The following is a 20,851-nucleotide window of genomic DNA, read 5'->3' on the forward strand; positions in this document are numbered from 1 at the left end:
TTGTATTTGGCCTCTAGAGGGAGATGTTACACAAATTGAATTTGATAGCCAAAAACAACCTGATCTTTTTGAAGAACAGCTTTTTGCTTTACATGCTGGGCAAACTCATCCACTTCTCTATCAGAGTGTCTATGTGGCCGAACTGTTTCCAGAAAAGACCTCCAGAAAATAGCTTCCTGTTTCTCCACCGCTCAGACATGAAGCCCACCCTCATCTCAGTGCTTGTGATAATATTTATACTCAGTGAGTAAAGCCTCTTTTTGTTCTATTTTTCTATGGTATTCTGATTTAGAATAACTTTAATGAATATTATCCCCAGTCTGTAAGGCTCTTCCTGATCCAGAATTGGTGTTATAGGAGGAACAAGAGCCCAGAGTGTGACTCAGCCCGAGAAGCTCCTCTCTGTCTTTAAAGGGGCCCCAGTGGAGCTGAAGTGCTACTATTCATATTCTGGGAGTCCTAATCTCTTCTGGTATGTCCAGTACCCCAAACAACGCCTGCAGTTACTCTTGAGACACATCTCTAGAGAGAGCATCAAAGGCTTCACTGCTGACCTTAACAAAAGCGATACATCTTTCCATCTGAAGAAATTATTCGCTCAAGAGGAAGACTCAGCCACGTATTACTGTGCTCTAAGTGGCACAGTAGCTGGTTTTGCAAGGAAGCAGAACACAAACCCTTTAGTCACAGGAAATATTTCTTTGTAAACTCTCTGTATGGCCACAGCGGGGCATTCTTTCTGCAGAAATTAATATTGAGTTTGTCTCCTACATATTATATCATCAGTAGTCAGTTAGCTATAGATTAACCTCACAATTTTGTCCAAAAATATTCTCATTATTTACTCTGCTTAAACTAATTTTAAAAACAGTAAATGTATTTATTTTGTCTAGTAGTACAGGAAACATACTTTTGAAATAAAAACTATATTGCACGGCATAAAAAGTATTCTTTTCTTGGTTCAGAGGTACTGTCCAGGCTTCCATGGCACAGTCCTACCTCTCCAACTCCTCTGCTGCCCCACATGATCCGCACATGTGGTTGTCACCACATACCTGAGCACAGTTCCTTAAAGTGCTCTGCTGTTTCATGGCTTGTGGTTGTTCATCTTTCTGTATCTATTACCTTTCTTTCCATGAGTTTCATAGACTTTTCCTATCTCAGTTAGGATCCAGCCAGGAAAAAAGAAATCCAATGAAGTTTAATATAAAGATTTATTAAATAATAATGAGTAATTAACTACTAATGGGTTAAAAAAAAAACAACAAAAAACAAAACTCTAAAGAATGTAGGAATGCACATGTAAGCAGAAGTTCCCGTCTCTAGGGCTAATGTAGAATTCCAGGAAAGGAACAGATTGGCATAAGCATGAACCCCTCTGCCAAGGTTATAATTCAGATCTCATTGGGAATGTGTAGCTGGGGCCTGCTGGATGGTGGAGAAGTTTGGGGAGGTGCCAGAGGAAAATACTGACAAGCAGAAAAATACCTACCAGGATTACAACACAATTCATGGGAAGCCCGCAAAGGAGTGCTGCTGAACTTGCTTGTGGTGGCTGTGAAACTTGCCAAGAAACCACCTGTCAGGCTTGCCGCTGGTGTCCCACAGGCCAACCAAGCATAGTGGACAAGAAGTGTGGAAAACATACCAGAACCAGGAAGAGAAGCGTCATCCTTCTGCAGGGTCCTTCCAGCCCCCTCTACTGACAAAGCTTAATATCAAATATTTAGAGGGTCCAGATCCAGTTCACAAATAGGGTAATGAGGGTGGATTTGGAGCTGAGAGGTAATACATTGATAACTGTCACAGCCTGTCCCTCGGGCTACTGATCTTTCACATCCATTCTTTTTTTCTTTCTTTATTTTTTTGAGACGGAGTCTTGTTCTGTCGTCCAGACTGGAGTGCAGTGGCGCAATCTCTGCTCACTGCAATCTCCGCCTCCCAGGTTCAAGTGATTCTTCTGCCTCAGCCTCTTGAGTAGCTAGGACTACAGGTGCCTGCCACCATGCCCGGCTAATTTTTGTATTTTTAGTGGAGGTGGAGTTTCACCATTTTGGCCAGGCTGGCCTTGAACTCCTGACCTCAGGTGATCCACCCACTTCGGCCTCCCAAAGTGCTGAGATTACACGCATGAGTCACTGCACCTGGCCTGTATGCATTCCTATATGCACATTTCAACTTCCAAACAACAGTGAAATGACACTATGTTTCTACCTAACAAGCTAAAGCTGTCCTTGAACAAGTGACGTTTTCATTACTTTTCCCAAATGAGACGATCCATAGTCCCAACAACCGCTGTATGAATCTCTGACTATATCAACCACATCTCAAGTTCAGAGGAAATTCTACTGAATATGCTGTTATATACAGACTAAATTATAAAGTTAATCTCCAATAATTTACATGTAAAATAATTATGATAAGAAAGAGAGAGAATAAAATGGCAGCACATACAAAGAAACACTTACATAAAATGAGCAAAGAGAAAATGCATAAAGCTACTACATTCCTTGGTTCCAGACTTGGTCCTGGGCTTCAATTGACATAGACAGCTTCCTTCTCTTGTTACCTGTTATATATTCTTCTGCCCTCAGCCACATCATTGGTGGATTGGGGTTACTTACCTGGTGGAATGACAAAAATCTTCATTCTCGAAGAGTCTGAGTTCTCAATAGTCATGGCTTTTAATTTGTTGCTGTAGGTTTCCCTTAACTTTTACTATTGGGCATGAAAGTGCCATTAGGCTCCTTAAAAAATCCCCTGGGTTTCAGATGTAGCTCTCTCTATATGTGTTGTATAGCAACATCTCAATTCTCCTTAGTAATCGGTATCGATCACTCCAGCCAGTAATTTCTTTTCCTACTTAATGGTTCAGAGGCATACGTCGGCTAAAATGGCCACATAGCAGTGTCATCTTTCAATGCAATTCAACCATTTTTTGGGGTCTCCTGGTAGACACATTCTTCCATTTACAGAATAAGACCTTCAAACCAACGCAGCTCAAAGTCACAAAGACAGGAAGCAAAAATTATGATAGTGGGCTACTGGTAATAAGAGTGAGACAATCCATTCTCAGGATCACTTCCTTGATGTCTTGACCCATGCATTCTGGCTATGGTGGGTGGGGGCTGGGGGGCAATACCATATAATGGTTTTTGATGTAAAGCAGATACTGCATCTTGTAAGATAGAACCTGATCTTTTCAGGGTGTCTTCAAACTGGTGCCATAGCTCAATCAACAAGCCATTCCACATTTCAACAAACACTTGTGCATTGTAAGATATGTGATAAGTCTATATGATTCCATAGGCATGTGTCCACAGATGCACTACTTTGCAGTAAAAATAGTTCCTTCATTGGAGTAAATGCTGTGAGGATTATTTGGATGGTGAATTAGGCATTCTGTAAGTTTATGAAGAGGAGGCCAGCAGAAGCATTGCATACAAGGAAGACAAGACAAATTCATAGGCAAGTATATGCGTCTATTCTAGTAAGGACATATCTCAGTCATCTCTATGATAGAAGAGCAATCAACAGGTGTCTGGTTGGTCCCTTGGGGCATGACACCATATGAGGAGCTCAGTATTAGTCTCTGTGATTTACAGATTAGGCATTCAGCAGTAGCATTAGCTAAGTTAGCCTTAATAAGGGGAAATCCATGCTTTTGAGCTCATGCATGGCATTCATCCCTGCCAGCAGGGCCACTTATTTCATGTGACCATTGAGAAAGCACTGGGATGGCTGGGAAAAATGTTGACACATCCATAGAAGGCATCATTTTGTCCATTACAATAGTTTCTACCGCATTTGTTTTCTCTTGGTCAGTATTCACATTGAGCAAAATTATCTTGACAGTCTTTGTTCATTCTGAGAGGTCCATCAAGATACTTCTTTCCTAGATTTTCTTGTCATCATCTTTCAAGCCTATTCCTTCTAGGTCTTTTGCCATCTGGCCAAACCTTTAACAACTTCCCATGAATCATGCCTGGGATTACAGGTGTGAGCCACTGCACCTGGTTCACATGCATTCCTATATGCACATTTCAACTTCCAAACAACAGTGAAATTACACAACAGTGAAATGACAGTGAAATCATGAATCAGTGTAGATGAGCACCTCTGGCCATCTTTTACCAGGTAATGTGGATAACCAAAATGTACCACTTGAAGGAGTAAGGAACTCCCCAGGAAGATACAGTCATGGATTACAGAAAAAGAGACAATGTAAGAGAAGTTGGCATCAAAGGAATCTGAGCCACCTGCTCATGCAGCTAACTTGCACCTTATGGATCTGCCTCAATGTGGTCTCTTATGTACAATTTCCGCCTGAGGATTGCTTCTGGGCATGCCCAACATTATGGCTGATTAGGTCAGACAGCAGTTGGTTCTTGGTCATCTATTTTTCCTAAATGAGACATTCAGACTTTACCAAGGTAAACTGGCAATAGTTACCTTGTTATCTGTAGAAAACGGAACATATTCTCCCAACTACTAGAAGACTATGCTGTGATTCTCCTATTGGTGTTTCCCAGAGTCTCTATAGAGCATTCTTACTTGCCATGGAAACTTTGAATATCATTGTTGGATCTGCTGAATCAAAAGACCAATGCGATGAAACAGATTGTACTGAAGCCTGAAATTGTAGAGTCTCCTGTTGCTCTGGTTTCCTCTGAAAATTGACAGCTTTACAGATGACTCTCTAAATAGGCCAAAATAGCACACCCCCATGTGGCATAGATTGCCTCCAAATGTAAAATAGTCAGTCAAATGTGTGCCTCTTTTTCTGTGGTAGGTGGTGTGGGGTGCAGCAACTTGTCTTTCACCTTGGAAGAGATGCCTCAATATTCTCTGGACGGTTGAACCTCTGGAAACTTCACTGAAGTGACAAGTCCTTGAATTTTTGTGGAGTTTATCATTAAAGGTATTGATCTTCAACTTCCAGCTCAAGAGCTTCTTATATTTTAAGCATGTTATGGCTTCTTGGAGCTACTCGCCCCCTTCCTGACAACTCAGCAATATGTTCTGGTAACCATCACAGTATATTAAAACTTTATCTTATCTCCTCTTCCTATTGAGCTGAATGTTCCAGAGAGGAGCTATTATGTTCTCTCTGGCTTTTACCTAACCTTCTAACAGAGTATGGAGCACACAATATGTACACAGGAAAGGAATATTAAATTCATTTAAACAAATATGAAAATTAGCAATCCTCTCCTGTGAGCATGTGAGTCAACCTCCACTAATGTGATTTCACTGGTTTCTTCAGGGAACCGTGTCAAACCAATTAATATAGGCAAACAGTATGTTCATCTGGGCAAACAGATGCCTAATCAGGGTAAGAGTTTCCTTAATTGGAAAAATAGCTTGCTTATGAAAACAATAGTTTTATCAATAAAACTCACCTCAAGACCTTCGGCACATCATTCTACCAATCCTAAACTCATGTATCATGAACTAGAGAAAATATCTGAGAACTAGAGCTAGATAGTGAGTTCTTGGACATGCACCCAAAAAGTGCAATCTATAAAAGAGAAAAATGTTAAATTGGCCTTAAATAAAATTGAAACCTTTGGCATTGTAGAAAGACCACGTTAATAGAATAAAAGGCAACCTATAGACAGAGAGAAAATGCTTATAAATCACACATCAGACAGAAGTCTTATATCTAGAATAAACAGCACTCAAATCTCAGTGTAAAAAAGAAACATATAAATAATCCAATTAGAAATAGAACAGATATTTCACCAAAGTAAAAATATGGGTGAAAAATAAGCAAATAAAAAGATATTCACTATCATTCTTCACTAACAAAATGAAAACAAAAATTACAATGAGATATCACTATAAACATATTAGAACAACTAAAATACAAAATAATACTACTACTAAATGTTGGCGAGTATGTAGAGAAATGGACACTTTTATACATTGCTTGTGGGATTGTAAAATAGTACAGCCATTCTGGAAAATAATTTGGCAGTTTTTTATGAAACTAAACATGCACTAAACCCCAGATGAGCTTTATGCATACGTGCTATGTCATCACACAGAATATTAAAACATAAACTAAATATGACCACGCCATTGTGAATTGGACCTCTATCCCAGTAACATTCACATAAAGTCTGATACAACATTCATAGTAACTTTATTCATAATTGCCAAAAACTGGAATCAACCTAGAGATTTTTCAAGAGGTAAATGGTTAAATAAACTATAGTAGTTCATACCATGGAATAATATGACAAACTATTGATACATGAAACAACCTGTATGGGTCAATTCCCAAAGGTTATATACAGTTTGATTCCATATATATAACATTCTCAAAATAACAGAACTATAAGAGACGGTTGCTAGGGGACAGAGATTGGGGATGGGAGGGTGTTCGTGTATATAGAGGGTTAGGATGAGAGAATTCTGTGTTGATGGAACAGTCTGAATCTTTATTATGTTGGTGGTTATATGAGATAAAATCAAGAACCACACATATGTATGCATGCACACACACAGAGAAAAACAGGAAAATGGTGAAAATTTAATAATATCTGTAGTCTAGTTAGTGGTATTTGAACAATGTCAATTTCCTGGTGTTTATACTGCATTTCAGTTATATAAGATATCTCCACTGGAAAAGGCTATGTGAAGAGTACACAGGGTTCTATAAACTATTTTGGCAACTTCCCATGGATTTATAATAATTTCAAAACAAATACAGGACTATAGTTCAAAAATTGCATTCTTTACTATCACCACCAATCTTATCAGCAAAACCACTAAGAATTGGGAAGCTGTGAAGCCGATGGTAGTGGATGCAAATTTTCCAAAATTCTAATTTTCACTTGGAAGCTCAAATATTATCATTGGCAACAACCACTATTCAGTGTTTTCCTCAAAATGGCAGTCTCACACTTTATCATTTTCAAGAACATTTCTTCCAGCTACCCAAATCTGCTGTTCTGTCACTCATGCCTTCAAGTTAAAAAAAAAAGTTCTATGAAAAACAGCTAATTTAGCTCACAATTCAAACAGTGCTCCAGTGCCTTCCACTCTCAAGATACCACTGTGTTAGTACACCCCAGATGAGCTTTATGCATGTGTGCTATGTCATCACACAGAATATTAAAAAGCTGTAGTCTCAAGGGTTAATTTAAAAATTTTTGCTTCTACATCTAGGACATTCTTTTTTTTTTTTTGAATCTATAAGTAACATTTTATATAACATAAATTAACAATAAATTAGAGTTATTTACAAGAATGAAACTATAAACATAAGAAATTATAGGTAATTTGCAAAACATAATCTTTGAATGGGGAAGCCTCCTTGAGCAATTATATTTTATTATCTGAAACGAAAACTTCTTTTTTTTTTATTATACTTTAAGTTCTAGGGTACATGTGCATAACGTGCAGGTTTGTTACATATGTATACTTGTGCCCTGTTGGTGTGCTGCACCCATCAACTCATCAGCACCCATCAACTTGTAGGACATTCTTGAGTAAAATCTTTTTCTCTCACCAGTGTGGTGGTAATAATTACGTACAATGACTACTAGAACATTTTTGGTTCATTTATTTTACCTGTGTTAAAAGGCAAGCAACTGCATTTGCTCCATCAGTGTAAGTGTCAACACAGTGAACGACTCAAATAATAGCAGCACTATTGTAAAAATAGTTCTATTCTACCTCACACTTTTGCCTCTGTCTCACAGTTTTCCCAAGAGGCCAGCAATATTTCTGGTTACTTTTTGCAGATACAGCTAAATACATACAAATATTAAAAGTGCTATATTCTTGACCTCCTCATTGTGAGACATTAGACACAGCATTTAATTTCTTAGAACCAGGGTACATCTTTTAACTACTATTCTAAATTTCCTCACAGACTTTTCCAAAATTATCTGGAAGAGAGCAGACAGATTAAAATTTCAGTTTGTTAAATAACACTGGTTAATTGCTCAAAAAGCTTTCATATGTCTTCATTTCGCACAGAAATACATACAGATTTATTTTGGCAGTCATCTAACCCAGATCATTCTTCTAGACTTATCTCCTGGAACTCTCCAATCTACATATTGCTCCAGCCAGCAATCTCTTCTTCTCTTCATTTCTTTTTTCCTTTCTCTGTTTTCCTCTCTTCTCTTTCCCATCTCTCCCTCTATTTTATACACAAAATATCTTAAAATCAATTTTTGAGAACATTTATAAAATACTCTAGAAGATTCTTGCCATTCTTTTTCACTACTCTGCATCAGGACCCATTTTATTATAACAATAATAATTTTTCAGTCACTAATGAATGTCAGGCACTGCGCTAAATGACATTTTATGATCTCATCATTAACCTTCAACAGCTCTGAAAAGTAGTATTATTATTTACTCATGATCCATGTTGTACAGCCAAGAGAATGTAGGCACAGAAGACAGAAACAGCACTGAATTGATAGATGTAAACCTGACTTCGATGGCCTGACTACAAAACTTCCTCTCTTCCTGGACCTGCCTGCCTCCTGCCATAGAAACTAAAACTTGTAGGTATTCACTGCCGTGGGCTGAATTGTGTTTCCACAAAATGTGTATGTAGACGCCCTAACCCCCAGTACCTCAGAACGTGACTGTATTTGGAGACAGAACTTTTAGAGGTAAAGTTAAAAGGTGGTCCAGAGGGTAACTCCTAATTCAATAAGACTGGTATCCTTAAGAGGAGATTAGGACAGACAGCACAGGCAAAGGGATGACCATGTGAAGACACAGAAGAAGACAGCCATCTATGAGTCATGGAGAAAGACCTCAAAAGAAACTAAACCTGCCAGCACTTTGACCTTGAACTTGTAGTGCCTAAAATCATGAGAAAATAAATGTTTGTGGTTTAAGCCATGCAGTCTGTGATACTTTGTTATGGGAGCCCTGGTAAACTAATACAGTACACTCATAACCTGTCTTCTGGTTAGACTTGATGTGGGCACATGGCTTGATGTGGGCACATGGCTTGGGCTCCAACAGTTAGATGAACTGTTCCCTAACTTTCACTCAGGAGTTACTTGTGCAAAAAAAAAAAAAAAAAAAGAAAAGAAAAAGTAAGAATTTGCTTTTTGGGAGTGGTAGTAATTACCACAAGATGGACATGAGAGTTTACAGAGCTACAAGGCAGTGGAATTGTAGCTACATACATTGTCCTGCATGAACAGTCTTGAATAAACTACATGCAGTATCTGGAGCTCAGGAGAGGAGCCAGTGGGATATTCAGAGGAGTGGTTCTCCAGGGTGATTTTCTGTACTGCTGCTGACTTAATAGTTTTTGAGTTCAATTCTCTGACCCTATTGGAGATTCTGAGGCAAATCCAGTATTCATTAATTTATTCCTTTTCAACTTAATTCAGGCAGAGTCCATTTCTGTTGCCCATCAATAAAAACCCTGACTTGTATATAATCTCATTCCAGGGAAAATTTTTTAAAAGGAAGCTCATAGGTACATGATCAGAGGTCATAGTAACTACAGGGAATTTAACAGTGCTTCTCAGAGGTAGTCTGCAAATATTGAGCACCAACTTTCGTAGTTGAGTTCTTACCTGAATTGAAATGCATCTGTTCCTATTCTAAGTTAGAACCAGAATTCAATAAAGGCAGAGACTGGAATAGCTTTATAATTTCTTCTGAGTCAGCTCTGAACTTGCATCGCTGTTCCAGAGTACATTCTAGCAGCAGGATGATGTCGCCGTCACAAGAGGGCAGTGCCTCCCTCTTCTCAGACTAACTTGGCTTTCAATCAGCCTGTGTGCGTTGAAAGCAAAGGACTGAGCTTGCCTCTGACTGGCTAGGTAGGAACCTGAGACTAGGGGACAGAAGGACTAGAGATTCATCCAGTAAAGAGAGCTCACCTGTGACTGAGGAGCCTGGCTCCATTTCAGGTCTTGTGTGATTTCAATAAGGAAGAAGAATGGAAACTCTCCTGGGAGTGTCTTTGGTGATTCTATGGCTTCAACTGGCCAGTGAGTTGGGGTTTTTGGTGATGGGAATGGCAAGACCAAACTTTAGAGCCCACAGGACTGAGGGGTAAAGTGTTCTTATTAATTTGGAAATGTAATTTGAAAATGTAATGAGTGACTCCTGGTCCCGGACCTCTGTTTCTGCCTAGGGGTGAACAGTCAACAAGGAGAAGAGGATCCTCAGACCTTGAGCATCCAGGAGGGTGAAAATGCCACCATGAACTGCAGTTACAAAACTAGTATAAACAATTTACAGTGGTATAGACAAGATTCAGGTAGAAGCCTTGTACAGCTAATTTTAATACGTTCAAATGAAAGAGAGAAAAATAGTGGAAGATTAAGAGTCACTCTTGACACTTCCAAGAAAAGCAGTTCCTTGTTGATCATGGCTTCCCGGGCAGCAGACACTGCTTCTTACTTCTGTGCTACGGATGCACAGTGTTCCCCAGGAACCTGCAGCCTCTACACAAACCCTGCCAAAGCAGCTTCTTAGAAGCCCCAACAGTGGGCAGAACTGGTGGTTATGTCTTTCAGTGAAGAAGAATCTACAAACAGCTGGCAAAGTAAAAGGGGAACCCTTTCAAATTCATGATTTTTATAAAAGCATCTTGGACTAGGGGAAAAGGCATGAAATTTGGAACAGGAAATGGAAATACCAGGCTCAGTTCTGCTAATCCTGGCTACAAAGGGACGTTGTCAGTGTAGCAGCCTTCAATTTCCTCACTTGAAATAAAGGATTTGGATCAATGAGCCCAAAATATTACTTAATCCCTAATTTTATTAGGAAAAAAAAAAAACCAGTCACTGGGCACTTGTGGAAGAGGAGGAAGGCTGCTTAGTTTTAGAAGGTCTCATTTGTCCTTTGTGCAGCCCTCCCAAGATGTCAGTGGGTCTTTGAGATGCATTAGGTGGCTCTTGCATTCCTCTGATTGTATAAGAAGCAGTAGATTCATTAGGCATTAGAATTGGAAGGGGTCCTAGGACTCTCAACCAAGTTTTTCATGTTAGAGCTGAGGAGTAAAACCATTGCATAGTAAGACAGACAATTATCTGAATCTTTGGAGTGATAGTGACAAATATCTGGATCTGATTTCACCATTTATTAGTCATATGATTCCCAAGCTTCAATGTCTCTATTAGGTAAATTGGAAATTTATAAGAAAGTAACAACTTTTCCCCATCCAAACGAGAGACAGGTGTTTGCCACTACCAGGTCCTAAAATGCTGTGTTTTGAAAGCAGTGTTTTTAGTATCAAATACATAACAGTTTTTCAGCTATTTATTCTTGCTCCTACTGAGAAATAAATGCTGACTATAGTTTTCTTGACACAGTTTAGATAGTACCGAAAATGTGTTTGTGGAGAAAATTAGAGCATTTGTATTTAGGTGCACACTTTGGTGAGAAAAGTGGGGGAGGGCAGGGAAAGGTTGTATAGGATAGTGGTTCCCACAAGTCAGACCTTAACCCATCAATATTAGCTGTACCAGAATCAGTAGAGCATCTTTGAAGATCTAGACTATTAAGCTCAATTCTGACTTACTCCATCAGCCTCCGATAAAGTGATGAATTTCAATTTTTAATGAATATCTTCTATATATGTAAGAGACTGGCTCAGGTTCACATTTTAAAAACCCAAACAATAATGTTTTTAACAAGATTGAGGTTTTTTTTTCCCACACAAAGGAGCTCTGTAACAATCAGGGCTGGTGTAGTACCTTCATCATGTTACAAAGGAACCAGGGTCCTTCTAGCTTACTGTTTCTCACTCTTAATGTGTCACTCTTGTTTTTATACTTTCAAGAGACTGATAAAGATCCTTCCACTTTATACACCTTCCAGACTGAAAGAAGGAGAAAAATCAAGGGCACATGTACATGCTGGCTGAGTCCGTCTTTACCAGAAGCTCCGCCCAATGGCTTCTCCTTACACTCATTTACTAGAGTGCTGTTCGATGTTCCCACCTCCTCCCATCTGCAAGGGAGGCTAGGATATCAGGATTATTATCTAAGTATGTTTCCATTCACAGTAAAATTCGGGTTCTATTAGTAAAAAAAATAGGCGATAATGGACATTTTACAGACAATTAGAAGTTTCTGCCAGACCCTCAGTTTAGGACATATTAGGACTCATAATATTTTTGGTTCATAGTTATTTTTGAATTACCATATCCAATGTATTTCCAAGTTCTATTGAGTGTACCACCTACCAAGTTTTCCAGAAGACATCACAACCTCTATAACCTAATTCACCTCCACGTCCAAATTTAAAATCCTCCCTAATCCCTTGCTCCTCTGCCCCTAGCAAACTTGACAGAACCCATCACTTCTCAATATAGTGCTTTGTACACAGTGAGGGTGACCTTTTCAGAGTGCAAATTTGACCATGTCAACCACCTGGGCCCTCACTGGTTCTTACAGTAGAAAAAAAATTGCTTCATGTGATTTATAAAACCCTGCATAATTTAGACTCTTAATACCTCTCCAGTATCTTTCCACAATAAGCTCCTGATTTATCCTTTTCTTCAATACTGGTCCTATCTACGTTTCTCTTTTTTCTGTTTTTTTTATTTTTATTTTTTATTATACTATAAGTTCTAGGGTACATGTGCACAACGTGCAGGTTTGTTACATATGTATACATGTGCCATGTTGGTGTGCTGCACCCATCAACTAGTCAGCACCCATCAACTCGTCATTTACATCAGGTATAACTCCCAGTGCCATCCCTCCCCTCTACCCCCTCCCCACAATAGGCCCCAGTGTGTGATGTTCCTCTTCCCGTGTCCAAGTGATCTCATTGTTCAATTCCCACCTATGAGTGAGAACATGCGGTGTTTGGTTTTCTGTTCTTGCGATAGTTTGCTGAGAATGATGGTTTCTAGCTGCATCCATGTCCCTACAAAGGACATGAAGTCATCCTTTTTTATGGCTGCATAGTATTCCATGGTGTATATGTGCCACATTTTCTTTTTTTAAAATTTTAAAATTTATTTTATTTATTTATTTTTATTTTTTATTATTATTATACTTTAAGTTCTAGGGTACATGTGCATAACGTGCAGGTTTGTTACATATGTATACTTGTGCCATGTTGCTGTGCTGCACCCATCAACTCGTCAGCACCCATCAACTCGTCATTTACATCAGGTATAACTCCCAGTGCAATTCCCTCCCCCCTCCCCCCTCCCCACGATAGGCTCCAGTGTGTCATGTTCCCCTTCCCGAGTCCAAGTGATCTCATTGTTCAGTTCCCACCTATGAGTGAGAACATGCGGTGTTTGGTTTTCTGTTCTTGTGATAGTTTGCTAAGAATGATGGTTTCCAGCTGCATCCATGTCCCTACAAAGGACACAAACTCATCCTTTTTTATGGCTGCATAGTATTCCATGGTGTATAGCCACATTTTCTTAATCCAGTATGTCACTGATGGACATTTGGGTTGATTCCAAGTCTTTGCTATTGTGAATAGTGCCGCAATAAACATACGTGTGCATGTGTCTTTATAGCAGCGTGATTTATAATCCTTTGGGTATATACCCAGTAATGGGATGGCTGGGTCATATGGTACATCTAGTTCTAGATCCTTGATGAATCACCATACTGTTTTCCACAATGGTTGAACTAGTTTACAATCCCACCAACAGTGTAAAAGTGTTCCTATTTCTCCACATCCTCTTCAGCACCTGTTGTTTCCTGACTTTTTAATGATCACCATTCTAACTGGTGTGAGATGGTATCTCATTGTGGTTTTGATTTGCATTTCTCTGATGGCCAGTGATGATGAGCATTTTTTCATGTGTCTGTTGGCTGTATGAATGTCTTCTTTTGAGAAATGTCTGTTCATATCCTTTGCCCACTTTTTGATGGGGTTGTTTGTTTTTTTCTTGTAAATTTGTTTGAGTTCTTTGTAGGTTCTGGATATTAGCCCTTTGTCAGATGAGTAGATTGCAAAAATTTTCTCCCATTCTGTAGGTTGCCTGTTCACTCTGATGGTAGTTTCTTTTGCTGAGCAGAAGCTCTTTAGTTTAATTAGATCCCATTTGTCAATTTTGGCTTTTGTTGCCATTGCTTTTGGTGTTTTAGACATGAAGTCCTTGCCCATGCCTATGTACTGAATGGTATGACCTAGGTTTTCTTCTAGGGTTTTTATGGTATTAGGTCTAACATTTAAGTCTCTAATCCATCTTGAGTTAATTTTCATATGAGGGGTAAGGAAAGGATCCACTATCAGCTTTCTATATATGGTTAGCCAATTTTCCCAGCACCATTTATTAAATAGGGATTCCTTTCCCCATTTCTTGTTTTTCTCAGGTTTGTCAAAGATCAGATGGGTGTAGATGTGTGGTATCATTTATGAGGACTCTGTTCTGTTTCATTGGCCTATATCTCTGTTTTGGTACCAGTACCATGCTATTTTGGTTACTGTAGCCTTGTAGTATAGTTTGAAGTCAGGTAGTGTGATGCCTCCAGCTTTGTTCTTTTGACTTAGGATTGTCTTGGCAATGCGGGCTCTTTTTTGGTTCCATATGAACTTTAAAGCAGTTTTTTCCAATTCGGTGAAGAAAGTCATTGGTAACTTGATGGGGATGGCATTGAATCTATCAATTACCTTGGGCAGTATGGCCATTTTCACGATATTGATTCTTCCTATCCATGAGCATGGTATGTTCTTCCATTTGTTTGTGTCCTCTTTTATTTCACTGAGCAGTGGTTTGTAGTTCTCCTTGAAGAAGTCCTTTACATACCTTGTAAGTTGGATTCCTAGGTATTTTATTCTGTTTGAAGCAATTGTGAATGGGAGTTCATTCATGATTTGGCTCTCTGTTTGTCTGTTACTGGTGTATAAGAATGCTTGTGATTTTTGCACATTAATTTTGTATCCTGAGATTTTGCTGAAGTTGCTTATGAGCTTAAGGAGATTTTGGGCTGAGACAATGGGGTTTTCTAAATATACAATCATGTCATCTGCAAAGAGGGACAAGTTGACTTCTTCTTTTCCTAACTGAATACCCTTGATTTCTTTCTCTTGCCTGATTGCCCTAGCCAGAACTTCCAACACTATATTGAATAGGAGTGCTGAGAGAGGGCATCCCTGTCTTGCGCCAGTTTTCAAAGGGGATTTTTCCAGTTTTTGCCCCTTCAGTATGATATTGGCTGTGGGTTTGTCATAAATAGCTCTTATTATTTTGAGATACGTTCAATCAATACCGAGTTTATTGAGAGTTTTTAGCATGAAGGGCTGTTGAATTTTGTCAAAGGCCTTTTCTGCATCTATTGAGATAATCATGTGGTTTTTGTCTTTGTTTCTGTTTATATGCTGGATTACGTCTATTGATTTGCATATGTTGAACCAGCCTTGCATCCCAGGGATGAAGCCCACTTGATCATGGTGGATAAACTTTTTGATATGATGCTGGATTTGGTTTGCCAGTATTTTATTGAGGATTTTTGCATCACTGTTCATCAGGGATATTGGTCTAAAATTCTCTTTTTTTGTTGTGTCTCTGCCAGGCTTTGGTATCAGGATGATGTTGGCCTCATAAAATGAGTTAGGGAGGATTCCGTCTTTTTCTACTGATTGGAATAGTTTCAGAAGGAATGGTACCAGCTCCTCCTTGTACCTCTGGTAGAATTCGGCTGTGAATCCATCTGGTCCTGGACTTTTTTTGGTTGGTAGGCTATTAATTATGGCCTCAATTTCAGAGCCTGCTATTTCAGAGCCTGCTAGTCTATTCAGGGATTCAATTTCTTCCTGGTTTAGTCTTGGGAGAGTGTAAGTGTCCAGGAAATTATCCATTTCTTCTAGGTTTTCTAGTTTATTTGTGTAGAAGTGTTTATAGTGTTCTCTGATGGTAGTTTGTATTTCTGTGGGGTCGGTGGTGATATCCCCTTTATCATTTTTTATTGCGTCTATTTGATTCTTCTCTCCTTTCTTCTTTATTAGTCTTGCTAGCGGTCTATCAATTTTGTTGATCTTTTCAAAAAACCAACTCCTGGATTCATTGATTTTTTTGGAGGGTTTTTTGTGTCTCTATCTCCTTCAGTTCTGCTCTGATCTTAGTTATTTATTGCCTTCTGCTAGCTTTTGAATGTGTTTGCTTTTGCTTCTCTAGTTCTTTTAATTGTGATGTTAGGGTGTCAATTTTAGATCTTTCCTGCTTTCTCTTGTGGGCATTTAGTGCTATCAATTTCCTTCTGCACACTATTTTGAATGTGTCCCAGAGATTCTGGTATGTTGTATCTTTGTTCTCATTGATTTCAAAGAACATCTTTATTTCTGCCTTCATTTCGTTATGTACCCAGTAGTCATTCAGGAACAGGTTGTTCAGTTTCCATGTAGTTGAGCGGTTTTGATTGAGTTTCTTAGTCCTGAGTTCTAGTTTGATTGCACTGTGGTCTGAGAGACAGTTTGTTATAATTTCTGTTCTTGTACATTTGCTGAGGAGTGTTTTACTTCCAATTATGTGGCCAATTTTGGAATATGTGCAATGCAATGCTGAGAAGAATGTATATTCTGTTGATTTGGGGTGGAGAGTTCTGTAGATGTCTATTAGGTCTGCTTGGTGCAGAGATGAGTTCAATTCCTGGATATCCTTGTTAACTTTCTGTCTCATTGACCTGTCAAATGTTGACAGTGGGGTGTTGAAGTCTCCCATTATTATTGTATGGGATTCTAAGTCTCTTTGTAAGTCTCTAAGGACTTGCTTTATGAATCTGGGTGCTCCTGTATTGGGTGCATATATATTTAGGATAATTAGCACTTCCAGTTGAATTGATCCCTTTACCATTATGTAATGGCCTTCTTTGTCTCTTTTGATCTTTGATAGTTTAAAGTCTGTTTTATCAGAGACTAGGATTGCAACCCCTGCTTTTTTGTGTTTTCCATTTGCTTGGTAGATCTTCCTCCATCCCTTTATTTTGAGCCTATGTATGTCTCTGCATGTGAGATGGGTCTCCTGAATACAGCAAATTGATGGGTCTTGACTCTTTATCCAATTTGCCAGTCTGTATCTTTTAATTGGACCATTTAGTCTATTTTCATTTAAGGTTAATATTGTTATGTGTGAACTTGATCCAGTCATTATGATAGCAGTTGATTATTTTACTTGTTAGTTGATGCAGTTTCTTCATAGCATCGATGGTCTTTACATTTTGGCATGTTTTTGCAATGACTGGTACCAGTTGTTCCTTTCTATGTTTAGTGCTTCCTTCAGAGTCTCTTGTAGGGCAGGCCTCTTGGTGACACAATGTGTAAGCATTTGCTTGTCTGTAAAGGATTTTATTTCTCCTTCACTTATGAAACTTAGTTTGGCTGGATATGAAATTCTGGGTTTAAAATTCTTTTCTTTAAGAATGTTGAATATTGGCCCCCACTCTCTTCTGGCTTGTAGAGTTTCTGCTGAGAGATCTGCTGTTAGTCTGGGTTTCCCTTTGTGGGTAACCCGACCTTTCTCTCTGGCTGTCCTTAACATTTTTTTCCTTCATTTCAACTTTGGTGAATCTGACAATTATGTGTCTTGGAGTTGCTCTTCCTGAGGAGTATCTTTGTGGCGCTCTCTGTATTTCCTGGATTTGAATGTTGGCCTGCCTTACTAGGTTGGGGAAGTTCTCCTGCATGATATCCTGAAGAGTGTTTTCCAACTTGGTTCCATTTTCCCCCTCACTTTCAGGCACACCAATCAGATGTAGATTTGGTCTTTTCACATAATCCCATATTTCTTGGAGGCTTTGTTCATTTCTTTTTCCTCTTTTTTCTCTAGACTCCTCTTCTTGCTTCATTTCATTCATTTGATCTTCAATCATTGATACTCTTTCTTCCAGTTGATCGAGTCAGTTACTGAAGCTTGTGCATTTGTCACGTAATTCTTGTGTCATGGTTTTTATCTCTATCAGTTCGTTTATGGCCTTCTCTGCATTGATTATTCTAGTTATCCATTCTTCCATTCTTTTTTCAAGATTTTTAGTTTCTTTGCACTGGGTACGTAATTCCTCCTTTAGCTCTGAGAAGTTTGATCGACCGAAGGCTTCTTCTCTCAACTCATCAAAGTCATTCTCTGTCCAGCTTTGTTCCGTTGCTGGCGATGAGTTGCATTCCTTTGGAGGGGGAGATGCTCTCTTATTTTTTGAATTTCCAGCTTTTCTGCCCGGCTTTTTCCCCATCTTTGTGGTTTTATCTGCCTTTGGTCTTTGACGATGGTGATGTACTGATGGGGTTTTGGTGTGGGTGTCCTTTTTGTTTGTTAGTTTTCCTTCTAACAGTCAAGACTCTCAGCTGCAGGTCTGTTGGAGTTTGCTTGAGGTCCACTCTAGACCCTGTTTGCCTGGGTGTCAGCAGCGGAGGCTGCAGAAGATAGAATATTGCTGAACAGTGAATGTTGCTGTCTGATTCTTGCTCTGGAAACTTCATTTCATGGTGTGCCCAACTGTGTGACATGTGAGATGTTGGTCTGCACCTAGTGGAGTATGTCTCCCAGTTAGGTTACTCAAGGGTCAGGGACTGACTTGAGCAGGCAGTCTGTCTGTTCTCAGATCTCAACCTTCGTGCTGGGAGACCCACTGCTCTCTTCAAAGCTGTCAGACAGGGTCATTTACATCTGCAGAGGTTTCTGTTGCTTTTTGTTTAGCTATGCCATGTCCCCAGAGGTGGAGTCTACAGAGGCAGGCAGGCCTCCTTGAGCTGCAGTGGGCTCCACCCAGTTCGAGCTTCCCTGTGACTTTGTTTACCAACTTAAGCCTCAGCAATGGCAAGTTCCCCTCCCCCAGCCTCGCTGCCACCTTGCAGTTAGATCTCAGACTGCTGTGCTAGCAATGAGGGAGGCTCCATGGGCGTGGCACCCTCTGGGCCAGGTGTGGGATATAATCTCCTTGTGTGCCATTTGCTAAGACCCTTGGTAAAGCGCAGTATTAGGGTGGGAGTTAACCGATTTTTCAGGTGTTGTGTGTCTTAGTTTCCCTTGGCTAGGAAAAGGGATTCACTTCCCCCTGCACCTCCCAGGTGAGGTGATGCCTTGCCCTGCTTCAGCTCTCGCTGGTTGGGCTGTACCCACAGACCAGCACCGATTGTCCAGCACTTCCCAGTGAGATGAACCAGGTACCTCAGTTGAAAATGCAGAAATCACCCATCTTCTGTGTCGCTGGCGCTGGGAGCTGGAGGCTGGAGCTGTTCTTATTCAGCCATCTTGCTCAGGAAGCCTATCTACGTTTCTTGAATGCACTTTGTTCATCTTACATAACCCCCTCAAAGCAATTTTAGGATACATTCTTACTCTTTTTAAAAAGTTCTTTTCTCTTCCCTCGAGAGTAGAACCCAGTAAATGCCTCCTTGTTCTTGTACATCTGTTCAAGAGTCAGTAATAGAAGAAAGCTCAATATGCTGTCTTTGAATTGTGGACCTCTGCCTTTTTTAATGTGTAGTTTCTCCTTTTATTTCTTTATCTGATTAATAATTGTCTGTATTATTACTGTATGTGCTCCATAAGGGCAGAGACCATTATCTGTGAGCTCAGCCTTGAATCCATAACACCAAAATATCTTAAGCACTAAGATAATCAATTTTTCCTCTTCTTTCTTCCTTTTAATTTAATATAATATATTTAAATAATATACTTTATTTTAAGCCTCCTCTAAGAGTTACAATAATGTTGTAGTGAAAGAACACACAAGAAAATAGGGCTGAGTTTTTCAAACTATATAGTCCATGGGTATTTGGAATTGTATGAACAAATCGTTGGTGTATAATGGGGGTCAGAAAACGATGGCCTAGCATTCAAAACAACCTGCCACCTGTTTTTGTAAAGTTTTATTGCAAAATAGGCTGCCCATGTATTTACACATTGCTTATGATGGCTTCTGGGCTCTAACAGCAGAGTTTAGTATTTGCAACAGGGAGTGTATGATTTCAAAGTCTAAAATATATACTGTTTGTCCTTTTATATAGAAAAGTTCACCAGTCCCTGAGGTATAGAAATTAAATGAGAATTTTTAGATTTGCAGTTTTCTGTGTGATTAGGACAAAATAAAATAATAAAGGAAAATTTCTTCTTTATTTATTTCTAAATTTTTTATTATACTTTAAGTTCTAGGGTACATGTGCACAACGTGCAGGTATGTTGCATAGGTATACACGTGCCATGTTGGTTTGCTGCACCCATTAACTCATCATTTACATTAGGCATTTCTCCTAATGCTATCCCTCCCCCTGCCCCCACCCCATGACAGGGCCTGGTGTGTGATGTTCCCTACCCTGTGTCCAAGTGTTCTCATTGTTCAGTTCCCACCTATGAGTGAGAACATGCAGTGTTTGGTTTTCTGTCCTTGTGATAGTTTGCTCAGAATGATAGTTTTCAGCTTCATCCATGTCCCTGCAAAGGACATGAACTCATCATAACAAAGGAATATTTCTAATCATCTAGATGACTAATAGAATAGCCTTCTTGATTTTGATTTATGTCGTTTTTACCAAATTAAGGACAAGTGGGATAATAATACTCTACAAATGAAGACATTGCAGCTGTTTAAATGGTGAAAAGTTTTTGGAAAATTTTGGTTATGATATAGAACATAGCACATAGCACTACAGGTATATTGCATCGCACTACAGATGGGCCACAAACTCCCAAGAACCTGCATCTTTCCATTGAAAGAGGATGTATTGCAAACATTCATTGTTTGTATGTATCAACATACAATTCAATAGACACAAAAGTAGCAGTAAATAAAAAACATATTTTTTTTCAGTGCTGAATTCTTGGGTGCTTCATTAAATAATAAAATTGTATAATAGTGACTGACTTGAGTATTGCTGAATAGGAAAAGTGAAGAAAAAATCCTAGTAATCACTAATCACAATAACTCAGACAATAGTA

The 20,851-nt window shown here is 39.2% G+C and overlaps 5 gene segments (V, D, J or C); all 5 read left to right on the plus strand.

Annotated features, from left to right (window-relative positions):
* Positions 1 to 20,851, plus strand: part of LOC112629379 — an 881,832-nt gene that overhangs the window by 356,425 nt on the left and 504,556 nt on the right.
* The window catches only part of LOC112629380, a 766,638-nt gene that overhangs the window by 268,023 nt on the left and 477,764 nt on the right, over positions 1 to 20,851 (plus strand).
* LOC112629366 overlaps positions 1 to 20,851 on the plus strand; it is a 772,346-nt gene that overhangs the window by 226,478 nt on the left and 525,017 nt on the right.
* Positions 1 to 20,851, plus strand: part of LOC112629369 — a 661,469-nt gene that overhangs the window by 150,613 nt on the left and 490,005 nt on the right.
* The window catches only part of LOC112629376, a 484,771-nt gene continuing 473,690 nt past the window's right edge, over positions 9,771 to 20,851 (plus strand). Inside the window, 2 exon segments of the V gene segment in view lie at positions 9,771 to 9,989; positions 10,136 to 10,417. Of these exon segments, the coding sequence occupies positions 9,938 to 9,989; positions 10,136 to 10,417 (334 nt within the window).

Source organism: Theropithecus gelada, chromosome 7b, assembly GCF_003255815.1.
Source record: "Theropithecus gelada isolate Dixy chromosome 7b, Tgel_1.0, whole genome shotgun sequence".
Classification (NCBI taxonomy): Eukaryota; Metazoa; Chordata; class Mammalia; order Primates; family Cercopithecidae; genus Theropithecus; species Theropithecus gelada.